We start from the raw sequence: 26,888 nt of genomic DNA, 5'->3' as shown, positions 1-26,888 counted from the left end.
CAGTGCTGACTACATTTATTGAAGACCCCCTCCCTATAAGCCCACGTAAGAGGTCTCAGCACCTAACACAAGACCCAATAAGGAGGCCCACATCTTTCATACAGGATTTACAGCAATACTATCTTTTTCCAACCAGCGAGTAGTCTCTAAGCATGATGAGTGAGTTTTACATAGTCCTCTTTGTTTCCAATCTGAATTAGCCGATCTGTTGCCGCTCCAGAGGCTGAGCTGTATGAAGACCCCAACCACCACCCACCAGGTGAAGTGAAGAGACTTCCCAACAGTTCATAGTGCCAACAAACGTCACAGGCTCCGACCAAGTATAACCACATCCTTTGGAAATCCTTCCATTTTTGCAATTTCAAAACAGCCTAACTTGCTGTAAAATTCCAAAATTCTTTTATCATCAGGTCTCACTTCACAGAAAGCCCCTCGAGAGCCTAGGGGGGAAAAAAAAAATCAAAATATAAATGTCACTTAATTCGTAGAATTATGAATATGAATTGTAATTAATCTCTAATATATTTCAAAAAGATCATAGTACTGGCTTATCTATACCAGCCTCTAAATTTCATACTTTTTAAAATTTATATCAAAAGTCAATACTTATATTCATCAATACTGCAGTGATAACTACCTTAAAGTGATGGATATGTTAACTAGCTTTAATATGGTGATTATTTCACAATGTATTTCAAGTCATCAAATTGTACACCTTAAATATATACAATTCTTAATTGTCAAATATACTTCAAAAATTTTTTTTTTGCATGGTAACACTCTTCCCCAGAAAGAAAATCTTTTGGCACAGAGGTTGTAAGAAACCTCAAGGCAAAGGATACCTCTGTTGAATGTTATAATATATTTATGTAAAGTATCTTTGAGGGACCCACAGGGCAGAGACTATTCCAGCCTATGTCGCAAGCCAATACAACCAGAATGTGTTTTATATGTTAAAGACATGCCTCATACACCTGCATGATTCAGTTCCAAGCACAACAGTGAGAATTATACTTTCATCGAACAGAGCTGTTTAAATTATCCCACAAAGGGGACACCACTGAATCAAATGATATAAAGATGCAACAAAAGTGCATCCTCACACATCAAGAACCCTCTAATTAGTGCTCAACAAGCTGCCCATTTTTGTATTGCCAAAGGCTAAAAAGTTGTTTTTGTTTTTTTTACAACTTTAAAAGGTTGTTTAAAAAAAGAACATGCAAGGCTTCCCTGGTGGCGCAGTGGTTGAGAGTCTGCCTGCCGATGCAGGGGACACGGGTTCGTGCCCCGGTCCGGGAAGATCCCACATGCCGCGGAGCGGCTAGGCCCGTGAGCCATGGCCACTGAGCCTGTGCGTCCGGAGCCTGTGCTCCGCAACGGGAGAGGCCACAACAGTGAGAGGCCCACGTACCGCAAAACAAACAAACAAAAAACATGCAATGGAACACTGTATGTTGCCTTTTTAAAGCCTAGAATACTCAATATCTGGCCCTTTCCAGAAAAAGTTTTCATACCACTAAGGTACAGCAAAGTATTTTTGAAGGTTTAAGTAACAAACTCAAAAAACATCAGCAACTCTGCATTCCTAAATGAAGTCTTCCCGAGGTTCGTTTAATTTTCAACTACCATTTATAAGTTTCCTAGCAAAATAAACGTACACTTCTCATTTAATTGGGGCTCAAAAATAAGCATTCATAGTGTAAAAGAGCAGTATTTTTCAATGATTAATACACATCCAATTCTTGCAGCACTAATAATTCAGAAGCAAAACCATAAATGGTGGAGAAGGGAATGTAAATTCACTTCTTTCTTTTTATCCTAAAATAGAGTCCTGTCCCCACATAACCCAAATACCAGCAACTCTACAAATATGTACTCACCATTAGCCTTCAGTGAAGACAGGAGGCAAGCCATCATGCTTTTGGCTACACTTGGATCAGTTACTTTTTTGTGAATATCCATCTTTATCAGAGAAGGGAAGTTGGCAAGGAAAGTTTCTGGCAACACTTCCTGCTCTTCATGGAAACTCAACATAATTTTCTGTAAAATTTAGGAAGAATCTCTTGACTTTCAGTAGCTACTCATTATGAATCCATATATCCCAACTACAGAACTCAGTAACAGGAAAAGGAAAGCAATATTCAATAACTCTTCTGGTAATTATAAAATTACCACATGCAGAATTAATTAGCTTATAATTCTAGCTGAAGCGTTTTTATTTTTTTAAAAGTTTGTTTAAATGTAATGTGGTATACTGGATTGGATCCTGGAACAGATAAAGGACATTAGTGGAAAAACTGGTAAGTAAGGTGAGGAGTTTATAGCAATGTACCAAAGTTGGTTTCTCAGACTTAGGACAAATGTAGAAAATGGGTGAAGGGTATACTGGAACTCTGTATTATCTTTGTAACTTCTGTACATCTAAAATTATTCTAAGTAAAAAATAAATAATTCAAAATAAAACAATTTTTTAAAAGTTTGTATTGCACAAAAATGTGAATGTTTTTAACACTACTGAACTGTACACTAAAAAAATATGGTTAAAACAGTAAATTTTATGTTATGTATGCTTTACCACAATTTTTACAAAAAGGTTTATAAGAAACACACTGGTTTTTCTTCATAGGTTCCTATGCTGAGAACTGTCACATATGGAAAAGCAACACATCAACAGCTCAATCACTAGCATGCTGCAGTCATGTCGATGAAATCCCAAGTAAGGGAGCCTACTCCAACCCAGCCTCCTATTACATAGAGACAATGTCACAAATACGAGTCCAAGTATATTCTCTAAAAGTATTCATTGAAAATAAAAATTATCCTCAAGAAGAAACTATTTTTAAAGTTCATTCCTATTAGTTTTTAATTACCATGAGAAATGCATTATTGAGAAAGTAAGTTAGCTTCATTAGCACACAAATGAGAGATTTTTAATTACCTAAACTTGCCCTGAGTACCCAAAGAAGAGACCATAACATCCTTAAGTTTGGTGCTTCAAAACAGAAAGGGAGGGAGAAAGAAGGTTCTTTAATTGTCTATGTTGTGCTTTTACTTGAGAAAGTATTACAACAACGCTTCCAAATCAAAAACCGTAGAGAACAGTGGAAAATACCATGCTAATAAGAATAAGCCCTAAGGATTCTTCTCTGTAAGAAATTTAGTAAGCACTGGGATTTTAAGATATATCTGCTTGCTTTTTTAATAAGTATTTTATTTTCTAAAAAACTACCATTGTATAATTCTAAATCTGTGTATTACCTCAGCCTCAGAGAGTTCTTTGTCACCATTTGGTTTGGTATACTTCTCCTGCATGAAGGGAATCCAGGAAATTTTACATTTTTTAATGAAGGGGGTCACATCTACAGTGCCCAGGGCATAACCACATATGCCATCTTCATCTTCTAGGACAAAACAGTAATCCAGGCTGAGGGAAAGCAGCCCTCCTACTAACCTGCTCACAAGAAAAGAGACCAGAGTGAGTTAAGTTACTAACACAAAACATTAGAATTCAGTGATGTAACGCCCAATATACTCGAATGACAATGCGTGGAAACTACATTCGATGTAAATACAAACTGAAAATATACACATATTAATGCTCAGATTTTATTACAACTAAAGTAGGACTTCTAAAAAACTCTATTTCCAGTCAGCACCTCCCCTCAACCTGATAAACCTGGCTATGAAATGTCTACTCCCAAATCCAACAAATCAGAATACTTCATCACATACTTGTCTCCAATAAGGTCAGGCTGACTTTGAAAAGGTAAACCGACTCCATCGTCATACATTTCTCTGCAAATCTTGTACACGGAAGCCTGAAAATATAATCTAGTTAAGCAACACATCAAGAAAAATGGCAACAGAATTTAACAATATGACTCATAAGTCAGAATGGACTTCTAGAAGAGGGAGTAACAAAACGTTTGGCTTGTCATAAATATCACCTCTGCTTTGTTAAATAGAGATTTATTGAGTCATATTTGTAAAGCTAGTAGAAAACAGCATGGTTATAGTAAACAGTGAGAATTGCTTTGCAGGGGATAGTTTTAGACAGTAAGTAGTAGATTCAAAATCCAGCAAACTATGAGGCTGAGTCTCTCTCAGTTTTCTATACATCCCAAATGTTTAAAACATGTTATTGTCTTTAAGCAGGCATGCTTTTTATTTCTATAGCTGATTATCAAGCAGCCTGTAAGCACTTCACAACTGAAAACTGCAGAAAATATATAGGAGAGAATCAGCTGAGAACAACTGATCATTCAGACATCGTTCAGTAATTCCAACTGTGAATACATTTCATCTGTTTTTTGTTTTTTTTAAAGAACTGACACGAGATGTTGAGTCTAAACTCCTTCAGCTCTTCTTTAAACATCCCATGTTCAATGTTTTAGTTAAACTTTCTCCATCTAAAGTTTTAAGACACAAAACTGATTCTTTTAACCAGGGAGTTCAAAGGAAAGGATTAAGTGTTCACCATAACCATACACCAAGTTGACAGGTAGATGATTACCTCATCTTTAGGAAAGTATGGTCTGATAGTATAAACTTTGGAGGTCGGAGTCAGTGGGGGTGGTTGAAAAAAGAGGTCATTTGCCCCATCAATTGGCAGCAAACGCTGTGGGAAGAAAAAAAAGGGAGATGATCAGTGTTGGGAAGATATTTACTTTTAATGAGTGTGCACTGCAGATTACCAACTTAACATTAACTGGCTACTGCAGGCAGACCTAAAGAAGAGGGGTGTGCTATGCTTTACTAATAAAAACACCTCTTTGCTGGGGGAGGGGAGTGCTTCTGAATAGAAATTACCCAAACTGAGTTACATAGCTTTAGTGACATACTACTGGGGATTTAAATATACAGTAAAAAAAAAATTCTATTCCAATTATGACAAATCTATCTTTTAAACCAATCTTATATAGACCATCTCTCACTAAAAGATGGCAGAACAGACTGTCAGGAGGAGAGGTTTGGTCTGAAGAGGGTTATCTGTCCAGGAGACGCTTTATCCCCAAAGCAATGCGCTTCAGTTTGCTGTGCGCAGCAGAGCACCTGTTGGGGGGAGAAAAGTAGAGCACCTGAAAGTCCATGAACAAATTCCGAAACCAAATAAACTTCATATTTTGTTCAAATTTTCATTCCTGGACTGTTCTTTCAAGTATTACTTATAAAATAATTGGGAAAATATCCAAAAGCCCTTTCACTGTTCATTTGCATAATCATTCATCCTTTTTGCTCATGGAGTTTCCACTGGCAGACAAGCATGCGCGCATTGTGCATTGCGGGCGCAGATTAAAATGCTGTGCGACCTGCAAAGAAACAATGTGAAGTGTATACCTAGAGCCGCTGCGCTTCGCAGGCGCGGGGGGGAATTGGCAGCATCTCCTTCAGAAATTACTGCGAAAGAGGAGGAAAATTTGATTTAAAATCCAGCTATGTAACTAATTGAATTTGGGACTAGAAAGCCTTCGGCAGACCAATCCTTCCAGCCATCTGATGCGCAACATAAGGTTTCTCATAAGACAAAGAAAACGTCAATTCAGTTGTGAATTCATATTGATACCTGGAACTCTCCTGCTAGACCACCTCTAAAGGCCCAGGGTTCTTGGTCTCCAATTAAGAACTGTGCTGAAGAATGACTACGACACCCTGTTGAGATCAGATCCAAGCGGAGAACGTTACGAGAAAGGGGATTTCCTGGGGTCTCAAACGTCCAACAAACTAACAAACACTTTGTGGAAACAGCTCTCTAACAATAATCCAGGGTTTCAGGACAAGGCTGTGATAATAATTTTTTTTAATTTGTAATGGAATTTCAATACTGATGTTCCTTCCTCTGATCAATGAATAATCATTCTTCTAGTAAAAGAGTTCTACCCTTTCTTAAATTATTGGAAGGAAAAAGTGTCAAGTTTGTCTGGGTCACACTTATATATTCCCTAGGTACAGCTGTAAAAATCAAGGCAGCTGCTTGCTCTGTAGCAAAATTACAGTAACTTTAAAGTTAAGTGAAGTGAGATTGATGAGACATTTTATTATCACAGCCCATGAAGGAATTAAACTTGTCTGAAGTCACATTTTACATTTTGAGGAAGGGTACAGGGAAGGGAAAAAGGGGGGAAAAGGGGTTAATCTTGTCAGAAAACTAAGGTCAGCAGAATAAGTAAAAGAAATTATTCAGTAAGTTGACAATGAAACACAATGAGTACTTTTTCTTTTTTTTCTGACAAGGACAATCCAAATTCAGACTTGGCTAGTAACAGTATCAGTCTGACAGATTCTGAGAACTAAGGAGAGCCAATTGATGCTCCTAATTTGTCCACAGCTAAAACGTACTTTCCTTGAAAGTATGACAGTATCTGGCTCCTCTGATCAACCACTATCATCTTTGCAGTGCACTTAGCTCACACATGGAGTGGCAAGCTTTGAGGCCCAAAAGTCAGCATTTAAGGTCACCACTTAACCAACTCCACAGGCAATAAAGGAAGCTAATAATAAGAGATAATTAAAAGCAAATTATAATTGCCTTCCATAGGCAATAAAGGAAGCTAATAAGATAATTAAAAGATAATTTGGAGGCCAAATCAAAATCACCTGCCTAGTCTTCTGACAAGATAAAGCAGCGCAATATAGTTCTTTTCCAATTGAAGACAGCATTCTACCTCCTGTTCAAGTTAACAGTCTCATCAGTACAATACACAGTGTGCTAGTCAGACAGTCCCAAAGCAAACCAATTTTTTTGTTGACAATTCAGGCCCATTAAGAGATTATATCCAGGGTTGTCATTTTTCAGGGGTAGGGGTACTTAAAAAATATATATATATAATGTAATATTTGTAAAATAAATATGAAATAGGGGGTCAAAATTTAAGTTATGAAGAGAACCTGCCCCATTCCATAGCTCAGTGTAAACTTACACTGCAGGAAAAAACTACACGTCTCAAACTTTAAGATGAGCCAATTTCCCCTACCCCCCACTTTGAGACTACAACATAACTAGCACTTCCAACTATTACAATAAAAAGCTGCATGTACGAAGAGCTGTATAAATGAAAACATGGTTAATGCCTCAGTCGCTGCGCAAACGTGACTTCAGTTCATGCCTACTGCCCTTAAATCTACCTGAGCTACCTCACAGAACCTTTTAAGTTAAACTAATTAATCATGACGCGCTGTGAACATCTGCCGCTGTCCATCCAATAGTAGTAGAACTTGTGCTGAGGATTCTCCCATCTGTACACAATGGGGAAGAAGATAATAGAAGTCGTTAGTAATCAAAAGTACTGCATAGCCACATTCTTTAAAGGACTGAATGCCAGCTGGACTGGAGACTAGAGGAAAAGAAAGGGTACTAATCAGTAACTCCCTGAAATTACTGTAGAACCATGAAAATACTCTCTTTGTCGTGAGCTGTTGTAAAGCTATGTGGATGCCTAGATGATTATTTAAAGCTTCTAAGATGCTCTGACCTTGAGACTGTACAACAGCTATATACAATCTGGGAAAGCTGCCCCCATAACTGCACAGTACAGAGGTAAAGCCTGAGAGGAAAAAGCAGCAATACTGTATATAATCAAGAATCTTTAGTAATTCTTGAATTAAAAGCTGAGTATCAAATGTTTTAAGCAACACTTTCTCAAATTTAATAATCCGGATTACAGGTTCGAAACTTAAGAACTTCAATCCCTATAAGGGTTAATTTTATCCTCTTGGCCAAAAGCCTGGAAGGCAAATGCCATCATCCAACAATCAATACAGAGGTTTTTCCTAAGCCTAAGGGCAGACGTGTATCATAGAGAAGAGGTATCTTGGAGCCTTTTAACAGGAGGAGGTCAAAATTCTCTTTTACCTGTTGTGCTACATATACAGGAACCCAAAATTCTCTATTTTCTTTTTCCCCAATTCATTTATTCATTTTTTATTTTTGGCCGTGCCTCATGGCTTGCGGGTAGTGCCCGGACTAGAGATCGAGCCCATGCCCCCTGCAATGGAAGCGTGGAATCCTAACCACTGGACAGTCAGGGAATTCCCTCTACTTTCAAATTAACAATGAGAGACTCTATTTTTAGCTGCTAATTAGTTGTATCACAGGAAAAATTTCTTTTTATATTTAAGAGTCCAAAAGTATATATGCAGAAAGTGAGAAATCTCTTTGCTACTACTCCTGAGTTACTCTAAGCTCACCGTGTTTCACACTTCTATTTCACAGCCAAGAGTATGTAACCCATCATAGTATTTGTGACTACTATGAAAACTATGACATGTCAGTTAGCCTTGCTGCCTGCTGTGTGCTATGCATAAGTCCATTAGATATTCCTTATAGCTGGATTGAAAACCTGGAAATGAAATGAGATCCCTGGAGAAACTTGGCCATGCTGGTGCTTTTTACCAAGTTTGAAAATTAAAAAAAAAATCACTGTTTTCCAAAGAGAAGCCCATTTAATGAAGCAGAGTTTTCAGGGCATTGCAATTTTTATCCCCTGCTAAAACCAATTACTTGGTAGAGACATAAAGAAAAAGCTCTGTGAAATAATACCAAGTAGCACCAGAATAGCCTACCACTAAAGCTCGCATGCGCACAGGGCTGGGAGGATGGCTTCCTCTTTCCAGGCCCCCTTAGGTCATTTCGGCAATTGTTCTGTTAAACACAGCATTGATGTCATCAAGACACAGCAAGCAGCAGAGAGCTTACAGAGTCACAATTCATAGTGTCTCATCTCCAAATCAGATAAAAGTGGTATACATGGTTCCATCCAGGAAGCATTCAGTCAGAGCAAGTTAAAGTCAGTACTTTCTAACACATTTTCAAGATATTTATGCTGAATTAGCCCAAGGGAGAAAAATCAACGTGCTCGGTATATTTACTGAGGCTTGCACCTCAAGTCTGTAACAATGGGTACACCTTTGAAATCTAGGCAAAGAATTTAAACTCCCTATATGTTTTTCTCCCTGTGGGATAATGTCTTTTTTTTTTTAAGGGACAATGTATCTGAGGAGAAGAGATTACTCCTGGAATACCTACCTAACCACTGTACAAAAGACTTCACCATAGACATTATACTCTTGATATCCCAAACATAGGAGTACATGTCATAAAGGATTGTCCTGTTGGCACAATTGGAGAGCCGAGTGAACATGCCCATCACTAGTCCGCACATCTCTTCAAACTTGGCTGCCCGCGACCGCCATTCTTCAATCTATTGAGGATCAATAAAAACACTCAAAAAATTGAAAGTTTAACAACAATCTAAAACACAGTTTATAAACTAAGCTGTTTATGTTATCAGGTACCTGCAAATTTATACTAAACATTAAAGAATCAATGGGCTTAAACTTTTAAAGACAAACAATAAAAGTTTGTCTCCCCAAACTGACAAATATTCCTAATATAATCAATTTTGACTTTCCTTCATTCTTAGCTACTATAAGGTCAAACTAAGAAACTGTATATATCACATTCAGCAGAGTCCGTACCTACTTTACAGAACACATTCTAAGATGTGGTCAATTCTCATTTAAGACCTCCCCTGTATCAACAGCATGGGGACCATCCAGGCCAGAGAAACAGGTAAATTAAGCATACTCACTTTTTCAGAGTCTTTTCCTTTACAATTGACACTGACAACACTGCTATTTGCTCGAAGCCACTGGAACTCCCGTAACATCTGTGCTCCTTTGGGTCCATGCTCATAAGGAAGGTAGAATAGGTCAGCAAGTAACTGCAAATCCTCCAGAGTTACTGGTTCTGCAGTGTACAAAGGCTTCTCATTTGGACCAGGCACAAACTGCTCCTTGTTTGTCTGTTCATCAGTCTGCATCGGGGCAATATCACTAATGCAATCTTCCTGCATAGACATCTCTGGAGATTTTGATTCAGCTATGCTCTCTTTATCAGTGTCCATTGGTTTCAATTCCTCTGCCATTTTAGCTTCAACAATTTCAGTTAGTATTTGATTGTCATTCTTGTGGTCTGTCTCTTCCTGTTTTTCCACTACCATGTCCATGGGTTCCTCATCTGGCTGTTTCTTTTCTTCTTCCTTGGTCAGAGCTGTAGGCTCACCACTCAAGGCTGCTCCCTGGCTCATAATGGGCTCCTGGTAAACGGTTGTAACTACAGTTGTGGCATTTAAAGAGGGTGCTGCAACTAGAGGAGTCCCATCTACTACATTTGCTTTAGCCCCACTGTGTGCAACTTGCCTACCTATAAAAACAAATTGCCAGAGATAATCAGAATTAGAAACAGAACAAATTAGATCTAGAGAAATGTTTTCTTCTTACCATATCTCTAACTAAGAGCCTCAATTTGAGATTCCAAATAATTTGAGCCCCAAGAAAGTACAATTTCTCTAAACCACTGGGAGGTGGGGAAGGGAAGAGAGGAGGGGAAACACAGATCATAAACATGCCAACACCTATTACTTTCTTCTCTTTTGAAGCTCTGTATTTAAAAACTACTTCAAAAAAAGATATTTTAAAAACAAATTAGCAGGCTTCCCTAATGGCGCAGTGGTTGAGAATCCGCCTGCCAATGCAGGGGACACGGGTCCGATCCCTGGTCCGGGAAGATCCCACATGCTGCGGAGCAGCTAAAGCCCGTGCGCCACAACTACTGAGCCTGCGCTTAGAGCCCGTGAGCCACAACTACTGAGCCCGCGTGCCACAACTACTGAAGCCCACGCGCCTAGAGCCCGTGCTCCGCAACAAGAGAAGCCACCGCAATGAGAAGCCCGCACACTGCAACGAAGAGTAGCCCCCGCTCACCACAACTAGAGGAAGCCCACGCGCAGCAACAGAAACCCAACACAGCCAAAAATAAATAAATAAAATAAATTTATATATATATATATTAAAAAACAAATTAGCATTCCATCAAAATAAAAGCTATTTAAGACCAAAAGTAAAATTAAAAAAACCTTATCCTCTAGATTCCTAAATTTCATTTTGCTTGGCAGGCCTATAAGAAGACACATTACAAATGTCCTTTACTTTATGTCGCAAACAATGTGATCCAACCCCCTTACAAAGAAAGGCCAAACTCACTGCTGTACTGATGAGGTACGCCAAACTCCTGCAACCATTCTGTTAAAGCTAACTTTAGAGCCATCTGTGGACTATAGAGTACATCAGTTTCTATATCTTCATCACTGCCTTCATTTTCTAACTTTATCTGGATCGACACAGTACTGTCTTCACTATCAGCTGCAAAAAAGAGAGAAAGAGCACAAAAACAGTTTTCATTACAAAACACTAATTGTTACAGTAAACCCAGAGAAGCAAAGAACTGGAACAAGAACAAACCTTAAGCATAATATGCAAACACAACCAAGACCCTTCACTGAACCACTTCACCCAGAATAGTCATCTAAATGCATTGCTAAATGTAAAATTCCAATTGAAATATTAAACATTAACTTTAGAATCACTGGACAAGGCAGTCATAAATGTCCACTTATTATCAATTATTGGGAATGCAAGGTTAAAGGCACTATACTTCCCATAAAGAAGATTCCCTACCCTTCAGGGGTTTATAACTTAAAAAGGCAAATAATTATGAAAAAATAATGGGCACATTAATAAATGCATTGAGGGGAGAAGAGAAAATTGATAGAGAGCCCACATATGAGCACAGATAATAAGCATATAAAAGAACCAGGATAGCGGTAGAAAAAATTAAGTCTGAACTCTCTTTGGCTTGGTATTCAAATCCCACTATTCTTAGCTTTCCTTCTTATTCCCCTGCACACAGGCCAGTCTGGCTAATGTCCACTAGTCGTTAACATGCTTCATGCTCTGCCTTAAAAGAGGTAGATACTAATAGCCATGTATACAGAGAGGATTGAGATTATATCCCTAACTCTGTGTTTTTTACTGGGGAGAGGGGGTGACAATGACTGAGTCTTGAAGGGAAGCATTAATTCAATAAACAGAACTGGAAGTAGGGGTACAGAACTGAGAAACAGAACACAACTTTCAACTACATACCACTAAGCACCATAATGTGACATTTCAATACCCCGCAATGGGCCAAAATTCAGGTAACTTGAAATTTTCAGAGTCTAGTATTTTCATCTCTAGCCCACCAACCCTTTAATGCCCTGCAGACTTTACTCATACTTCGACCCAGTGTAAGTAACTCCTCCTCTATGAAATCATTTACCAGCACTTTCGCTTAGCAGAAGTTATCACTGCCTCCTGTGTTCCCCCTAGCACTCTGTAGATAATTATCTCAGCACTTATCATTCTATAGTACAGTTGCCTATCTGCTTTATCTAACACCAGACTAAATTCTTTCAAAGTAGGGACTATTTTAGTCTTTGCAACCTTAGTGTCTGATAAATAGGTGTTTAAATGTTAGTGAATAAACAACTAGTCAGCATTCTCCTACTTGGAACTCAATTAGGAATTTTTCATAAATAAAAATCAGTAAGCCAATGTCTAAAATGAGAAAATGTCTCATAAATGTAAGCTGAACTTAAATTATATATTAAGTAACTCAGAGAATATTTAGCCATCTAAAATACACCATTTAATAAAATCACCTGAAAACACAAATTCAATCAGAATTATTCAAGGGATAACAGGAACACTAAAAGACTACCTTGTCTAGTTACTCAGACTTGAAAGGCTAAGACACATTTTAAAAACAAAGAACTGAGGCCAAGAAGTTATTAAGTAACTTGTGCAAAGGCAGTCCAAGCAGCCCTTTTTCTATCATATACAACTCATTCACAGGACTAAACAACACCTTAAAAAAATCCTCTTAAATCTTGATGACAAAAGAATGCATACTTGCCAATGGTTCTACTTAATCCCAACTCTCCTCCCAAAGTCAAGAAATTAAGTCATCTACTTACTCATCACTACATCTTTCCTCACTCCATTCATGTTTGACTTGTACCAGGTGGCAAGGGTGTGGATAGCAACATAGTTGGCTTCAAATTCACAATTTGGATTAGTCAAGACTCCTTTTAACCGCGGGATCAGTTCTGTAGATCTTCCTTTGTATGGGCCCAGAAATAGTCTCTTCTGATCATAATCATTAGCATGAATGTTATCCCAGATTACTGGAGCTCTCTTAATAATCTTAGAAACCTCTTCAATGGACTCTACTGGAATTTCTTTAGAAACAACTTTGGGACCTAGAAATAATGACCACCATTTATTAAAAGACTCTCACACAAGACAGTGGCATGGACATATATACACTACCAAACGTAAAATAGATAGCTAGCGGGAAGCAGCCGCATAGCACAGGGGAGATCACCTCGGTGCTTTGTGACCACCTAGAGGGGTGGGTAGGGAGGGTGGGAGGGAGGGAGAGGGAAGAGATATGGGGATATATGTATACATATAGCTGATTCACTTTGTTATAAAGCAGAAACTAACACACCATTGTAAAACAATTATACTCCAATAAAGATGTTTTAATAAATTAATAAATTAAATAAATAAATAAATCCTCAGAGGAAATTTTTTTAAAACAAAAACAACAAAAAGATTTTTTAATCTTTTAAACAAAAACAACAACAAAAAAAGCTGAGCCTTAACCAGAACATTTTGTTTTAATTCTCTTTCTTTTACAAAGTACACATTCTTCACTTAGTATTAAAAATATCTTTGAGGTTTTATAAAGCAGAAACTAACACACCATTGTAAAGCAATTATACTCCAATACAGATGTTAAAAAAAAAATCTTTGAGGATTTTTCTGTGAGTCTGAGTATCAGTTACTGGTAAACAATAGATCTGTAGGGATCTGGGCTAACAGGTATTGGTCTCAGCACTAGGAGAATGCTGTATTTTATAAAATGAAAGCTGTAATGCTGGATTGACAGTTAGTAATCGATGAGCTGTATTAGCTTTCATTCTAAGAATTAAGGGCAGAAATCCTCCCAGGGTTTAGGTTAATTAGACTTTGTCTAATTGAGGATATATTATAATGGTAAAAAATGGTTAACATGGAAATTTCTTTCTTACTGATGTATCACTTCGCAGAAAGTTACCCAAACCTTAAATATTCCTACCTTTTAACCACTGATTCTATTTCTGAGAATCTGACCTGAGGAAATGTAGGGCAAGGGGAATAAAGCTGAGTAAAAGGACATATTGCTGTTATTTTAAAAAGAAAAATTGTTATGAAATATAACAAAGGAAAATAATTATATGCAGTGTATTTTGAAGAACCATGTATGAGAGTCTTTTTTTTTTTTTTTTTTGCGGTACGTGGGCCTCTCACTGTTGTGGCCTCTCCTGTTGCGGAGCACAGGCTCCGGATGCGCAGGCTCAGCGGCCATGGCTCACGGGCCCAGCCGCTCCGCGGCATGTGGGATCTTCCCGGACTGGGCCACGAACCCGTGTCCCCTGCATCGGCAGGCGGACTCTCAACCACTGCGCCACCAGGGAAGCCCAAGGCTCAGCTTTTTAAAAGTATCCAATTAGGGGCTTCCCTGGTGGCGCAGTGGTTGAGAATTCACCTGACAAAGCAGGTTTGAGCCCTGATCCGGGAAGATCCCACATGCCGCAGAGCAACTAAGTCCATGCGCCACAACTACTGAGCCTGCGCTCTAGAGCCTGAGAGCCACAACTACTGAAGCCCACGCACCTAGAGCCCGTGCTCCGCAACAACAGAAACCACCGTGAGAAGCCCGCACACTGCAACAAAGTGCAGCCCCCCCCTTGCCGCAATTAGAGAAAGCCCGCATGCAGCAACCAAGACCCAACATAGCCAAAAATAAAAAATAAAAATAAACTTTAAAAATAAATAAAAGTATCCAATTAACCAGAACAACCAACTCCCAAGGTCCTAGTTAATTAAAAGTTTTACTGTCTAAATCTTTTAAGACTTACCTGTCCACAACACCTCAATTCCAGGTAGGAGCTTTTCACCCACAGTCCTTAAGTAAGGAGACTGAGACACATTTGGATAACAGAAAGTGCCACAATATTCTGAATGTAGGGGGAAAAATTAATCAGTAAAACAGTCAGGAGTGAAATGGTCATGAGTTTTTGAATAGGGATAAAAATGTCTACCAATTCTAAATTATTTTCATCCAAATGATAAAAGGCCTCCATGTTACGTCCCAAAAGAAGTAAACTCAAGTGGGTAGTTCATTTATGACTCAACTTAAAAAAAAAAAAAGAATCAAATCATAAAATCTGATATTCTTCCTCTAGTATTAGGACAGATCAATCCTTATGGTCCTATGGTCACCAGAAATACAAGTTTACTAAAGAAATAATTAGAATTTTTAGCATTTTCTACATAATTCTGAATTGCCTACATTTCTCAGTTACAATAAGAGGCCAAATAGACTGGATTCATAATATCATAATAGAAAGAATGCAATATTAGGCTCCTGGCTATTAGTACTCAACTACAATTGATTATAATTTGCAGTGAATTAAGTAATTACCAAGTATGATCTTATTAAACACTGAGTATTCACATAGTATCAGACCACTGAGATAAGTTTCATGGCTCACAATACTCTTAAGACAGACATATACACAGTTAAATAAATCAGTCTAAAATTTCTTAGAACTTTTTTAACTCTTCCTGAACAAGAAGTCAAAACTAGGGAAGTTTTCTTATAGGCTGAATTTTGAGAGGCAAAAAAAGAGAAAAAACATTTTCAATGGAAGGAACCAGGGAGAGATGAGAGGGGGAAAAAAAGAAAAAGGGAGAAAAAATTATTAAGCTTTCTATGCTGACTACTGGAAGTTAAGAGCCCAGATGGGAGTGGGAGGAATGAAAAGGGATACAGATATGCAAGGGCAGAAAAAAGGAACAAGTAGGAGGATAAGAGAAGTGACTAAGTTAAAAGCAATGTAAATTTGATTTTTTCTAGCTTTCATTTTTATAATACTATCCCCTCCTCTAATCCTGAACATGTAATGTTCATATACTTCTAGTACCAAAAAAAACCATAAAATCTTTTGCCTATTCAGTTGTCATTTATTAATTCCTAAAATCTCTCCAATTTAAGATGTGCAGAAATATCTTCTAGAAAAAGAATTCCTACCTTTATATACCAAAGGGAGAGGGGACAACACAATAAAGCCCATACATGGTCTTTTGAAAGTTATATATTTCAAGAAGACTAGTTAAATATAAAGCTATTATATACAATACCTGTGGGACAGAAGAGGAAAGTTTCTGGCTCTCCCAGGTACTGATAAATTTCATTTGTGATGGAGACCTGGGCATGGGCAAAAGAACTGAATACCTCTTTGTCAGCTGCACACATATTATGGTCAATATCATCAAAAAGCAAGGCAAATGACCTGCATCCAAACTGAGAAACCTAGGAAAAGAAAAAAAAAAAAATAAGATGCTTTACCAGCTCATCTTACAGAGTAAAAAACACAGGATTTCAAATATTAAAGTATATACTTAATAGTTATACTTAAAAGTCAAATATTTTCCTTAGTACAATGTTCAATGCCAAGCCACTGCCTTTATATTTTCTATGTTAAACAGCTAGACAGTTTTGGGACCCATTTTTTCATTTGGGTTTGAATGCAATATGCCAGTATGTCTAACAAAGCTTCTATAATGCAGCTTATCCTTCTACCTCCTTCACTGCCAACTATAGAAAACCAAACAGAAAAAAAAAAAACCCGTGAACAATAAATAAACTCTAAGACATGACAAACCCAAGTCACCTGTTCCAATCAAGATACACTGATGCTAATTAATTTCTTTGCACATTTGCACATAAATCTAGGCCATCAATCAGAAAGACCAACATAGTACAATATGATCAAATAGGTAAATAACCTTTTAAAAGCTTATTCACAGAAATTTAACTACTTTAAATTTTTTTTTTTTTTTGGCCGTACCACACGGCCTGTGGGATCTTAGTTCCCCGAAAAGAGACTGAACCTGGCCCCAGCAATGAAAGCACCAAGTCCTAATCCCTGGACCGCCAGGAACCTCCCAAACTACTTTAAATTTTTTACCAGCCATTTTAATGCCACCAATAATATATATATATATATATATTTTTTTTTTTTTTTTTTTTTTTAAAGGCCGCACTGCGTGGCATGCGGGATTTCTTAGTTCCCTGACCAGGGATCGAACCTGCACCCCGTGCACTGGAAGCACAGAGTTGTCACCATTGGACCACCAGGGAAATCCAATATAAACTTTTGCTTAAAGAAACATATATAGGGGACATCCCTAGCGGTCCAGTGGTGAAGACTCCGCACTTCCAATGCAGGGGGTGTGGGTTCGATCCCTGGTACGGAACTAAGATCCCGCATACCACATGGCCAAAAAAAAAGAAAAAAGAAACATATATATATTTTAAAAATCAGCACACTTACTTTACCAAAAAACATGTGCAGCTTTTATGTTAAGTAGAATTTAGACTCCAATCAGGTTCACCAACAGCTTACACGTTTACCTAGTTTTTCTTCTCATTTTGGGAAACTAGCCAACCATGTCCAAACTGAATTACATCTCTTGTCCATATAACTGAGTGAACCCCTATTTCTATAACCTCACTCAGAAATTCAGTCAGGCACCCAACAGAGTTTCTGGAAATGTGACTCTGGACCACTCAGAATTTCCTGGAATCTGAGGTAAGTCTCCACCTCAAGTCTATATTAAGAATCTCTGGGAATGGAGCCCATAAGAACCCTTTTAAGCATCACTTCTAAGCACTGTTTTAAGGCAGTTCTTATGCAAACTTAAGTTTGAGACGCAATGGTACCTCCAGTAAAGCTCTTTTGACTCACTTTAGAAAACATTCCTCTTATCAAAAAAGTTAAAGTAAAAAAATTTGTACGGAAACAAAGAAGTACTATGAATTTGGTTTCCTTTTTACATCATAAAAGCAACTCAGAAAACTTTTAGTTTCATGTACTGATTCAGGGAAAAATAATGAAAAAGTAAGGAAATTACCTGGTCCAGTTTGCGTTTCAATGTAGATACTTCCTTGGGGTTAGAAAAGGTAATATCCAATCCAGGTGAGATAGCATAGATGAACTCTATCTCATATTCCCGTGCAGCAGAGATGAGAGTCATAAGTTGCTCTAAAGAATAGAGTCCATGATTTAAGAAAGCACCACAAAAACTAAAAGAGGCTTCACCTTCAAACTGAAGGTTACTTTCTCCAATTTTCAATGAGTCAAGGAAAAAAAAAAGTCCCTTAAGTTCTACAAAATTGTCAGGTCCAATGTGACAATACGTAATGGCACAAACCTGATGAGATTTAACGTCACCCTGAACTCAATAAAAGCATTGCCATTTCTCAAAAATACTGAATTAAGCATCAATTCTCTTACTGAATACAAAACATTTTTATTTCCTATAGTATTTCAGAGGTATGCTTTTGTTTTTGCTGTCTCTGTACAACTGGAATTCCTAAATAAATACATCTACATATGGCAACTTTATAATTTGGAAAAAAAGAAAAAATGTGTTCTTAAGAACCCGGGTTAAGTGATGGCCTTAACAATCTTGACATCTTTGTAACTACAAGAAAAATATTCATCACAGTTTTAAGTCTCTAAAATGTGAAAGACAATTTTCCTAAGTAAATTGACATTCCATAATGTCATAATTCCATAATTCCTAAGTAAATTGACTATTCCATACCACAGGATATATCTTTAAATAACTTTCAGTGGTATCTCAAAATAGTCATTTGACTATATTTTGATCATATTAAATTTCATTACCAGCATCACAAGAAAATAATCAAGTTGAAGACACTTAAGTTATATAGAGTAGTAAACAACAACACTAGATCGAGTTTTAATTGCTCTTCATATTTTAAGAAAACTTTCTGCCTTCAGTGCCTTGACTGGGCTCTGTAACCAGATATCTTGTTAGCTACCATTTAATTCAAGGTATGAAAATGTTCCCCCATTCACTCAAGTCCCCAAAGAAAAGCACCACTTGTCTAATTTACTTCTCTTATTTATGAACTTTATGTAACTAACTCGACATAAGAACACATGTAACAAGGATAGTTCAGGATGGCTTTTCACTTCAGTATAGGCCCAGACTAAGGTGAGGCCCTTCTTCATTTTAAATAAAGACAGGACCAGTAACAGAAATCAAGTGGTCAAGACCAAGCCATACTTGAGCCTGAAGCAAAAGGATCAGTAGTACTAACCCTATCTTTATTTAAAATTTTGGTATTTTGTTCGTGGATTTTTTGCATTAGTTCTGGTTTAAAAAATGGATAATAAAGTATTATTTAACTTGATTACTGATTTTTGGAGTCCTTTAAAATTTGCACTGCCGGCAGGCCCCTCACTTGCCTTGCCCTAGGCCTAGCCCTGCTTCAGCACCTCTTTGTCTAATGGCCCACTGTTTAGTCCACTGGCAGAAGTTAAAAAGCACAATTTGTGACCACAGAACAGGTGAAGTCAGACTGGCATACCTGTAAATCACACCATGGCTACACATTGTTAGAGTTACTCTTTCAATATGCACTAACACACAGAGTAACCATATAAAAGAAAACTACCTACAAAGTGAAAGTGGAATACTTAATTCTTGTACAACTACATTTAAAATTTAGCTGTTTTCTTCATGTACTCAGAATTTATGGATTAAAAAGAAAAAGATTACCAGCTTCCTCCACTGAATACATCTCTCGCCAAAACATCCTATGTTTGTAGTCATCTTTTGGAGCATACAGATATGTATTTAATTCCCATTTCTGGAGCCTTAAGAGGAGAAAAAATTACATGTATATAAACAGGCAACATGTATAACCTGTAAATCTCACTTTTTTTCCTTTTCTTGGAGCAGCTCCGTCTCTTAAAAAGCTAATATTCTGGGGCAGTAGCTTTTAACTTTTTTGTAATCCAGTGGAGTTGTAAAAAATTAAATATTATAAGGAATGTCAACATATTATAAACAGTCTTAAATAAAAATACAACAGTTCTGAGTAAGACAGATGAGCCCAAAACCTATCCAGCTTTCCCAGGAAAGTTTGAGAACCACCGCCTTAGGTGAAGAAGAGGAAAAAGACCAAGGTAAAGTAACTTCTGCAACTGAGAAATCATCAAACTGCACCTGGCCTATTCAGTGTATTTCCTCAAACAAAAGGAAATGTTAAAAAAAAAAAAAAAAAAAAGGAAATGTTAATTAAGACTCTCCTTCACATAATAAAAAAATTACCTTCTAAAGAGTTCTTTTCTCTGCTCCATAACCCATGGTCTTCCATAAAATCCTAGATCCAAAGTAAGAATGAAATTATAAGAATGTGATAAACTATCTACTGAGAAAAGCAGGTTACAATACATACAATACCACTTTGTAAAAAATATGTACAATATACAAAGATCTGAAGGATGTTTAGTAAAACATTAAGGTATTTTGGGGTGATATTTTACAGTGATTTTAATTCCCTTTTTGCTTAGGTAAATTTTCTGATTTTTCTACCATGAACACATTATTTATGTGATAAAGTCATCTAAAAATAACTAAACATCATCTCTTTTCACTGCCAAAAAAGACTAAATATATTTAAATCTAACTTTTAAAAAGATTATCTCAATCTTACAGTGGGGAAAGGGGAAGCAAAGTAACCACAAACTGCTAATAATAACAATTACTACCTAGAAGGGGAGTTAAACCACTTTTAGAGGGGGAAGGGGTGAAAACAAGTAAGGTAGGGAAAAAACCAGGGACAGAATTAGAAAAGAATCTGATTCATCTAATTTTATGATGGCTTTTTTTTTTTTTGGTTCCCAAAATTATAAAAGGGACCCAAAAAATGCCTTAAACTACACTCAACAAATTCAACATTGGAACTGGCCCAAACAGGAAACTCTCAAGCAATCTCAATTCCAGAGCAAATGTATATGAACAACTGAAAATTCAAGAACGTGACTCACTCCAGAGTATCCTAGATGGGGGCAAAGCAATAGTAATGCACACTGCAAGAAACAGAACTGCAGAATGATGACTTAAGTAGTGGTATAAGCACCAAACTGGTATTTTGAGCTGTGGCTTGTGCTAATCACACCTTACAGCTTGCCTAACCTTTATTTTCCACCTGCCTCAGTCTAATCATCTGCAAGAGATAAGGACAACCTCCCAGGAGTATCATAAAAATGGTTCAAATTGTGTTTTGAACACATAATGTTCCTTACATACACACACACACACAGAGTTTAAGAAACTAACTCAAAAACCAAAATTTCTGAACAGTAATAAGCTCCACTCTAGATAGAATGGTTACTCTGCACCACAAAGACAATGACAGGCCAAAGAAAAATTCGTTACATACTAATACATGAAACTGTGGCACTTTCAATCTGGACAATTCAATGGTTACTCTCTTACAGGTGATTTAAAGTATTAGGTAAATTTCACAAGTCTTTATAGCTTTCCTACAACACTCTGCATTATCATTTTTCTCTTAAGTAGTAGGCATTAAACTTTCCTTTAGGGCTGCTTCAACATGAAAAAAAATTTGTTTTTTCAAGTGACTAACACTTTAATCTTCAGGAATCCTAACTTTGCTCTTTCAGAGTAAGGTTCATGGTTTTAGTTAATTGCCACGGCAAAGAGGAAGCAGTGCTGTTACACATGAGTTAAAATCAACAAAGTTCTGTCCATAGAACGTGCAACACTATTCACTTCATTAAACTGAACCTAAAATGAACTGGGGGCTTTGGTGATTATGATGTGTCAGTGCAGTTCATACTTGGTTTAAAAAAAAATCTTAAAAAAAAAAAAATTAACACTCAGGGTAGATGTTTTTAGCAAAACTTTTGTTTCACTTTTATATATGTATACATATTATATATGTGTGTGCGTTTGTTGGATTGTGATGTAAAATGTACTTTTTAGATCAAAAAAGTTTGCAGGCCACTGTAGTTAAATTATACTGGCAAATAAAAGCACAAATTAACCTCAAAAATAATAAATAAATAAATAAATAAAATCAACAAAGGTTTGTGAGGGAAAGAAAAGCAAAACAAACACCAAAAAAATATCAGGTGCTCAGTCACCAAGAAAACATACTAGGGAATTGGAAGGAGAAAAAATGACAGATAAGACAATTCTAAGTAAACTAGTTCCCTTTTAATACTATTCTGAAAAACAAACCAACTGATCTAAACCACAACTAACTTTTCTCCATAATTACTGAAGGTGTAATGGACAGGCAAGTTTCCTTAGATTCACTTTAGTCTAGCTCTAAAATTTCTAATCCCCCAGCACTCCTTTCCCACCCTCCACCCCAAGATCTTACATAACAAAGCACAGATTCTAGCTCTATATATACATCAATGGATAAATCAAACAAAGCAATCATGTTTTCATAAACACTGACTCCAGTCAAATACACAGGCAGTTTTCCATTCTGTTTTCCCGAAAATTCTGCAAGACAGTTAACTTTGCTGAATCGTTTCATTCCTTATGGTAGCTGCCAATTAGTCTGTTCTCTCCTACAATCAAACTTTATCTAATATAGCATAACCACCACCCATCTTTCAAATGAATACTCCGTGAGTACCAAAGCTCTCAACCAAGAGGAAAATCCTTCTTTCCTTTTCCACATCTTTCTGTTTTTTCCATAAAGACCAGTATTTTCTACAGTGTTACTCCTATGCACACCACATATAGGGGAGAACTAATAAAGTATACAGCTAAGAAACCCTGGGTCAGCCAAAATACTTCAGAAAGTTCAAATACATGCTGTACTCCAGGAAAGAGCAATAATGAAACTGATTCATGCTTAGCTTAGAATGCACAGCCGAACATTTGTTCATTACATTCATGAACTGTGATACAATCTTCTGGTCATGTTCCCCAACCACCAAAAAAGTCCATCATTCCTTTTAAATGGAAATGGGAAGGAAGTGAGAAGGGAACTTTTACACCTCTTCTGCAGTCACTAAAATTCCGTATCTCAGATACTATTAAAGTCAAAGCTTCATCCCTCAGAGACAAGGCAGAGTGGTTGGCAAAGGGCAATTTTCTAGGCTGCAAATCAATCTTCAAAGGGTGGGGGGTTCGGGACTGGCCAGCAAAAAAACAAACAAAAACACAAGTACAAACAAAAAAACACAAGAACAAACAAAAATTCTAAGCAAAAAGGAATTTGTAAAACTGTAAGACGACAGTGCTTCTCTTCACTCCAGGAATACAACTAGCACACCTGTACGGGTAGTCTTTTTTCTAAAGGGTGGGGACAACAAAACTACACACCTCTCTCCATTTGAACACAAACCACCCTAGAGAACAACATACCAAGGTACAAAGACGTAAAACTCAGAGTCTAAGACTAGGCTCCTTACACCGCTTCCATTGGAGCATGCCTGGCTCCAAGCCCGAGGCGGGTGGGGTCAGGCTTGTTAATAGCCAGGAGGGAATTCGACGCCGTTTCAGAACGCGAAAAAAGACCTGCCCATCCTCTCGCCTCTTCCCTCATTTCAGCAGGGTCAAATTTCAGACCCAAGGGAATAACCCCCTTTTAGAGCCCCCTGCCCCCGCAAAAAGGAAAGAACGTATTACTACTGGGGTGGAGAGGGAGTGAGGACGCTCTTGCCCAGCCCGCGCCACAACGCTCACCTTCCACCACGCCACAGAGGAACCTCCGAGCCCCTCCTGCCGCCCCGGCCACCGCTGCTCCCCCGGCCCCGGCTGGGTTGTCTTCTCCAGGGGCTGGAGCTGCCTGCGGCTCCAACGATGCGCCCGCGGAGGCGGCAGGGTTGGAGTTGAGCTCGCTCTCCCGCTCCTCCAGCGCCGCCTGGCTCTCCTTCTGCACCATCCTCCTGCCCCCGGCCGCCGCCACCTCTGCAGATCTTCCTCGGCCTCCGTCCGTAGGGCCGCCGGCCCGGAGAGCCCCAGAAAGGGCCTCGGCTTTAAGCGCGCGCCCCTCCGCTCTTTCCCCTCCCCCTCTGCCCTTCCCCCTCCCTCTCCGCAGGGACCCTAATGCCCGGATGAGAAGGGCGGCGGCACCAGCGCGAGCCCTTTGTCAGCCGCAGCCTCAGCCTTAGCTGGGGAGCCGGAAGCCTAAGCAGAGAGCGAGGCTGCGACCTCTCGTTCCCTGGAGGCAGATGGCCAAGGCTCCTTTTCTCGTTCTCAGTTAGCTTCTGCTGCCCTTCCGATAATCCTCGTACTCCCGCTGCCTCCTCCCGAAGCTCCTGGATCTCCTCTGCAGCTGCCCCTACCTCCCGCTTCCTGTTTATCCGCAGTGCGCCTGCGCCGGAGACCGGCTCAGACCGGTCCCCTCAACCCGACTCCCCCGCCTTCTTTTGGGCCAGCCTATTGAGCTTCATTCGGTAGGGGGAAGTAGAACAGACAAGCCGCGAAAAGCGGAAGGTAATGAAGGCAGTGAAATGTACCATTTGTATGCTCGCCACCCTCCAGAACGAGCCAGACTCCCTGGAACGGACCATTACCCCACCCGAAGAAGGGGAGAACGGGAGGAGGCTGGGTTGGGGCAATAAGGATGTGGATAGGGCGGGGGTGGGTGAAAAAGAGAGGTGTTTACTCTCTCAATGCGCAGGCGCGGAAATCAAGCCTCTAGTTCTTAAAGAGACAGGAAGAAACTGACCTACTTTCTACTGAGATTCTTCTGACAGGTTGGTTCATTACATCAGCCCGACCCAGGCTCGGTTCTATGAAGACAACACTCCAAGAAGCTCAGCTCACTCCTCTGCCGTGAAACATTTCCCCCTACCTCCAGCTTGGCGCTAACCCCTTTTAAAAATTAAATCATTCCTACATTCCTTCATTCAGCTGACACCTATTGAGCTTGCCCCGTACTGGCCTCTTGGGCCACTATGAGCTCACAGCATGGTGGTGCAGACTAGCGAGTACACACATAATACCCACACGGTGTACCCAAGTGTTGTGGGAGTTCAGAGGAGGGACCGACTTCATCTTCCTTTGGGGAGAGGCAGCGGCCATGGCTTCACTTTCGGGCTGGGTCATAAAGGTTAAATAGGAGTTAGCCAGGTTGAATAGGGGGGAAGAGAAGAGAGCACTTTAGGCAAGTAGAGTACAAATGTAGGAAGGGGCGAAAAGGCCTGGCCTGTTTGGGAATGGGGAGTATGAAGTGTGTGTAAAGGAGAAGTGGGATCCCTTGGGCTTCAGCATAAACATCATTTCCTTGTGGAAGCCTTCCCTGGGCCCTAGATGGGCTTGGGTCCACTTGCTATATGTTCTCAGGGCTCCCTTTGGTTCTGTCATAATGCACTTGTTGGCTGAGAGATCTGTGGCTACATGTGAGGTATAAATGTGAAATAAGCATCTCAGTCTCATTCTGATTATTAAGACTTAGCATTGTCCATCTTCCACTTGAATCTCATATTAGACTCCTCCAGCGGTAGCCCAACTTGTAGCTCCATGGACTCTTATAGTCCCTCTTCTTTTTAATCATGGAGTGTTAAGATGGGGGTTAGGAGCAAGTATTTTCTTAGGGGACCTCCTGTGATGACAGTTGGGGGCCATAGCAGCTTCACTGGATATTGTGGTCCTTTGGGGGATTTGGGAGCTGTCATTCCAGCTGACCCCAGCCCTCAGTCTCATGACACTCTCCTCTCTGCTTCACACTTTACACTGTGGCAACTTCTAGCAAGTCATCAGCCACAATTTCATCTACTCTCCATAGCCAACACTCTAGGGTCTATGACCCAGGCAAGATGCACCTTCCGTATCTGTACTTCTCAAACTTGAAGGGCAATTCTTGCCACACACTTTCACTCTGTACCACACCTCCACCCGCCCAGCACCTACAACAGGAATCAGAGCCTAGTAGGCCTACGATAAACATTTGAGGAATGAACAAGATAGGGTCCTGCTCTCACAGAGCTTACATTCTGCTTGTGGAAACAGTAACAAATTCAGTACACACACAGGAACTCAGTTTGTGATAAGTGCTATGAAGGAAGGAAATCTAGTGATATGATGAAGAGTAACCACAGCAAGGAAGGGTCTTCTTCAGATGGATGAATAAGTAATAATCTTACTTGCTTAATAATGTTAAGCAATAATGTTAAGCAATAATCTTACTTGCTTAATAATGTTAAGCAATGATAGTGGCTTAGACTAGGAACAGCAATGGAGAGAGATGGTGCACCTTTGATGGCGGAATTAGTGATTTTTTTTTTTCCAGCCCCACCACACAGCTTGCAGGATCTTAGTTCCCCAACCAGGGATCCAGGGATTGAACCTGGCCCTGGGCAGTGAAAGCACCGAGTCCTAACCACTGGACCCCCACCCCCAGGGAATTCCCCAGGATTGGTGATGAATTAAAGGGGAGTAGAGGAAGAGTGAGTGAGAGGAAGAAAGGAAGACTCTTACATTTTGACCTGAGCAACTAGGTAGTTGGTTTATTGAGATGGCGAGGACTGGGAAGGCATGAATCAAAGCTCCATTTTGAACATGTTAAGTATGACCATTACAGATCCACATGGATACATCAAACAGGCAATTGGATATATGGGTCTTGGAACTCAGAGGAGAATTCTGGGGATAAAAACTTAGGAGTCGCCTGCATACAGATAGTGTTTAAAGCCATGGGATTGGATGTGATATGGAAAAGAGGCTCAGGTCTCAGCTGTGGGGCCCAATGTTTAATATTCCAGTTGAGAAGGATGAATCATCAAGGGAGGGATGAGAAGGGATGGCCAGAAAGGTAAAAGGAAAACCAGGAGAGTATGAAATACTGGAAGGCAATAAAGAAGAGTGTTTTGAGATGGGGCAGCTAACAACATTCAGAATCCAACCAGTGGCCAGAAAAAAATGATCAGAATGCCAACCTCCTGTTTTTTTCTGATTTCCTAGAAATTCTGGGGTACTTCTCATTTCCTAGAAATTCTCAGCTTCAGACTTCAATTTCCCTTAAGCTTGGATCTACCCTAAAATATAGACTGTCTCCATACCTAACCCAGTTATATACATAC

At 39.1% G+C, this 26,888-nt stretch overlaps 1 protein-coding gene across 1 annotated transcript; it reads right to left on the bottom strand.

Moving 5' to 3' along the window:
• Nucleotides 1-23,824, bottom strand: OGA (O-GlcNAcase). Its single transcript, XM_060034213.1, has 16 exons — nucleotides 23,548-23,824; nucleotides 20,143-20,194; nucleotides 19,588-19,685; nucleotides 17,908-18,038; nucleotides 16,132-16,303; nucleotides 14,847-14,945; nucleotides 12,855-13,139; nucleotides 11,041-11,199; nucleotides 9,588-10,201; nucleotides 9,023-9,197; nucleotides 5,564-5,649; nucleotides 4,514-4,618; nucleotides 3,733-3,818; nucleotides 3,259-3,451; nucleotides 1,881-2,040; nucleotides 1-440 (listed from the first exon to the last, which is right to left on the bottom strand). The coding sequence occupies exons 1-16, from the start codon at nucleotides 23,744-23,746 to the stop codon at nucleotides 304-306; spliced, it is 2,751 nt and encodes a 916-aa protein (XP_059890196.1). The 5' UTR covers nucleotides 23,747-23,824; the 3' UTR covers nucleotides 1-303.
• Nucleotides 23,825-26,888: the final 3,064 nt, after the last annotated feature.

This window comes from Delphinus delphis, chromosome 16, assembly GCF_949987515.2.
Source record: "Delphinus delphis chromosome 16, mDelDel1.2, whole genome shotgun sequence".
NCBI lineage: Eukaryota > Metazoa > Chordata > Mammalia > Artiodactyla > Delphinidae > Delphinus > Delphinus delphis.
This window is presented reverse-complemented; position numbering and strand designations above follow the sequence as displayed.

Coding starts and splice junctions, on each gene's coding strand:
- OGA (XM_060034213.1), bottom strand. CDS start 23,746: ATGGTGCAGAAGGAGAGCCAGGCGGCGCTGGAGGAGCGGGAGAGCGAG. Junction 10,202..11,040: donor CGTACCTCATCAGTACAGCA/GTGAGTTTGGCC, acceptor TTGTTTTTATAG/GTAGGCAAGTTGCACACAGT. Junction 2,041..3,258: donor AAGAACTCTCTGAGGCTGAG/GTAATACACAGA, acceptor TAAATTTTACAG/AAAATTATGTTGAGTTTCCA.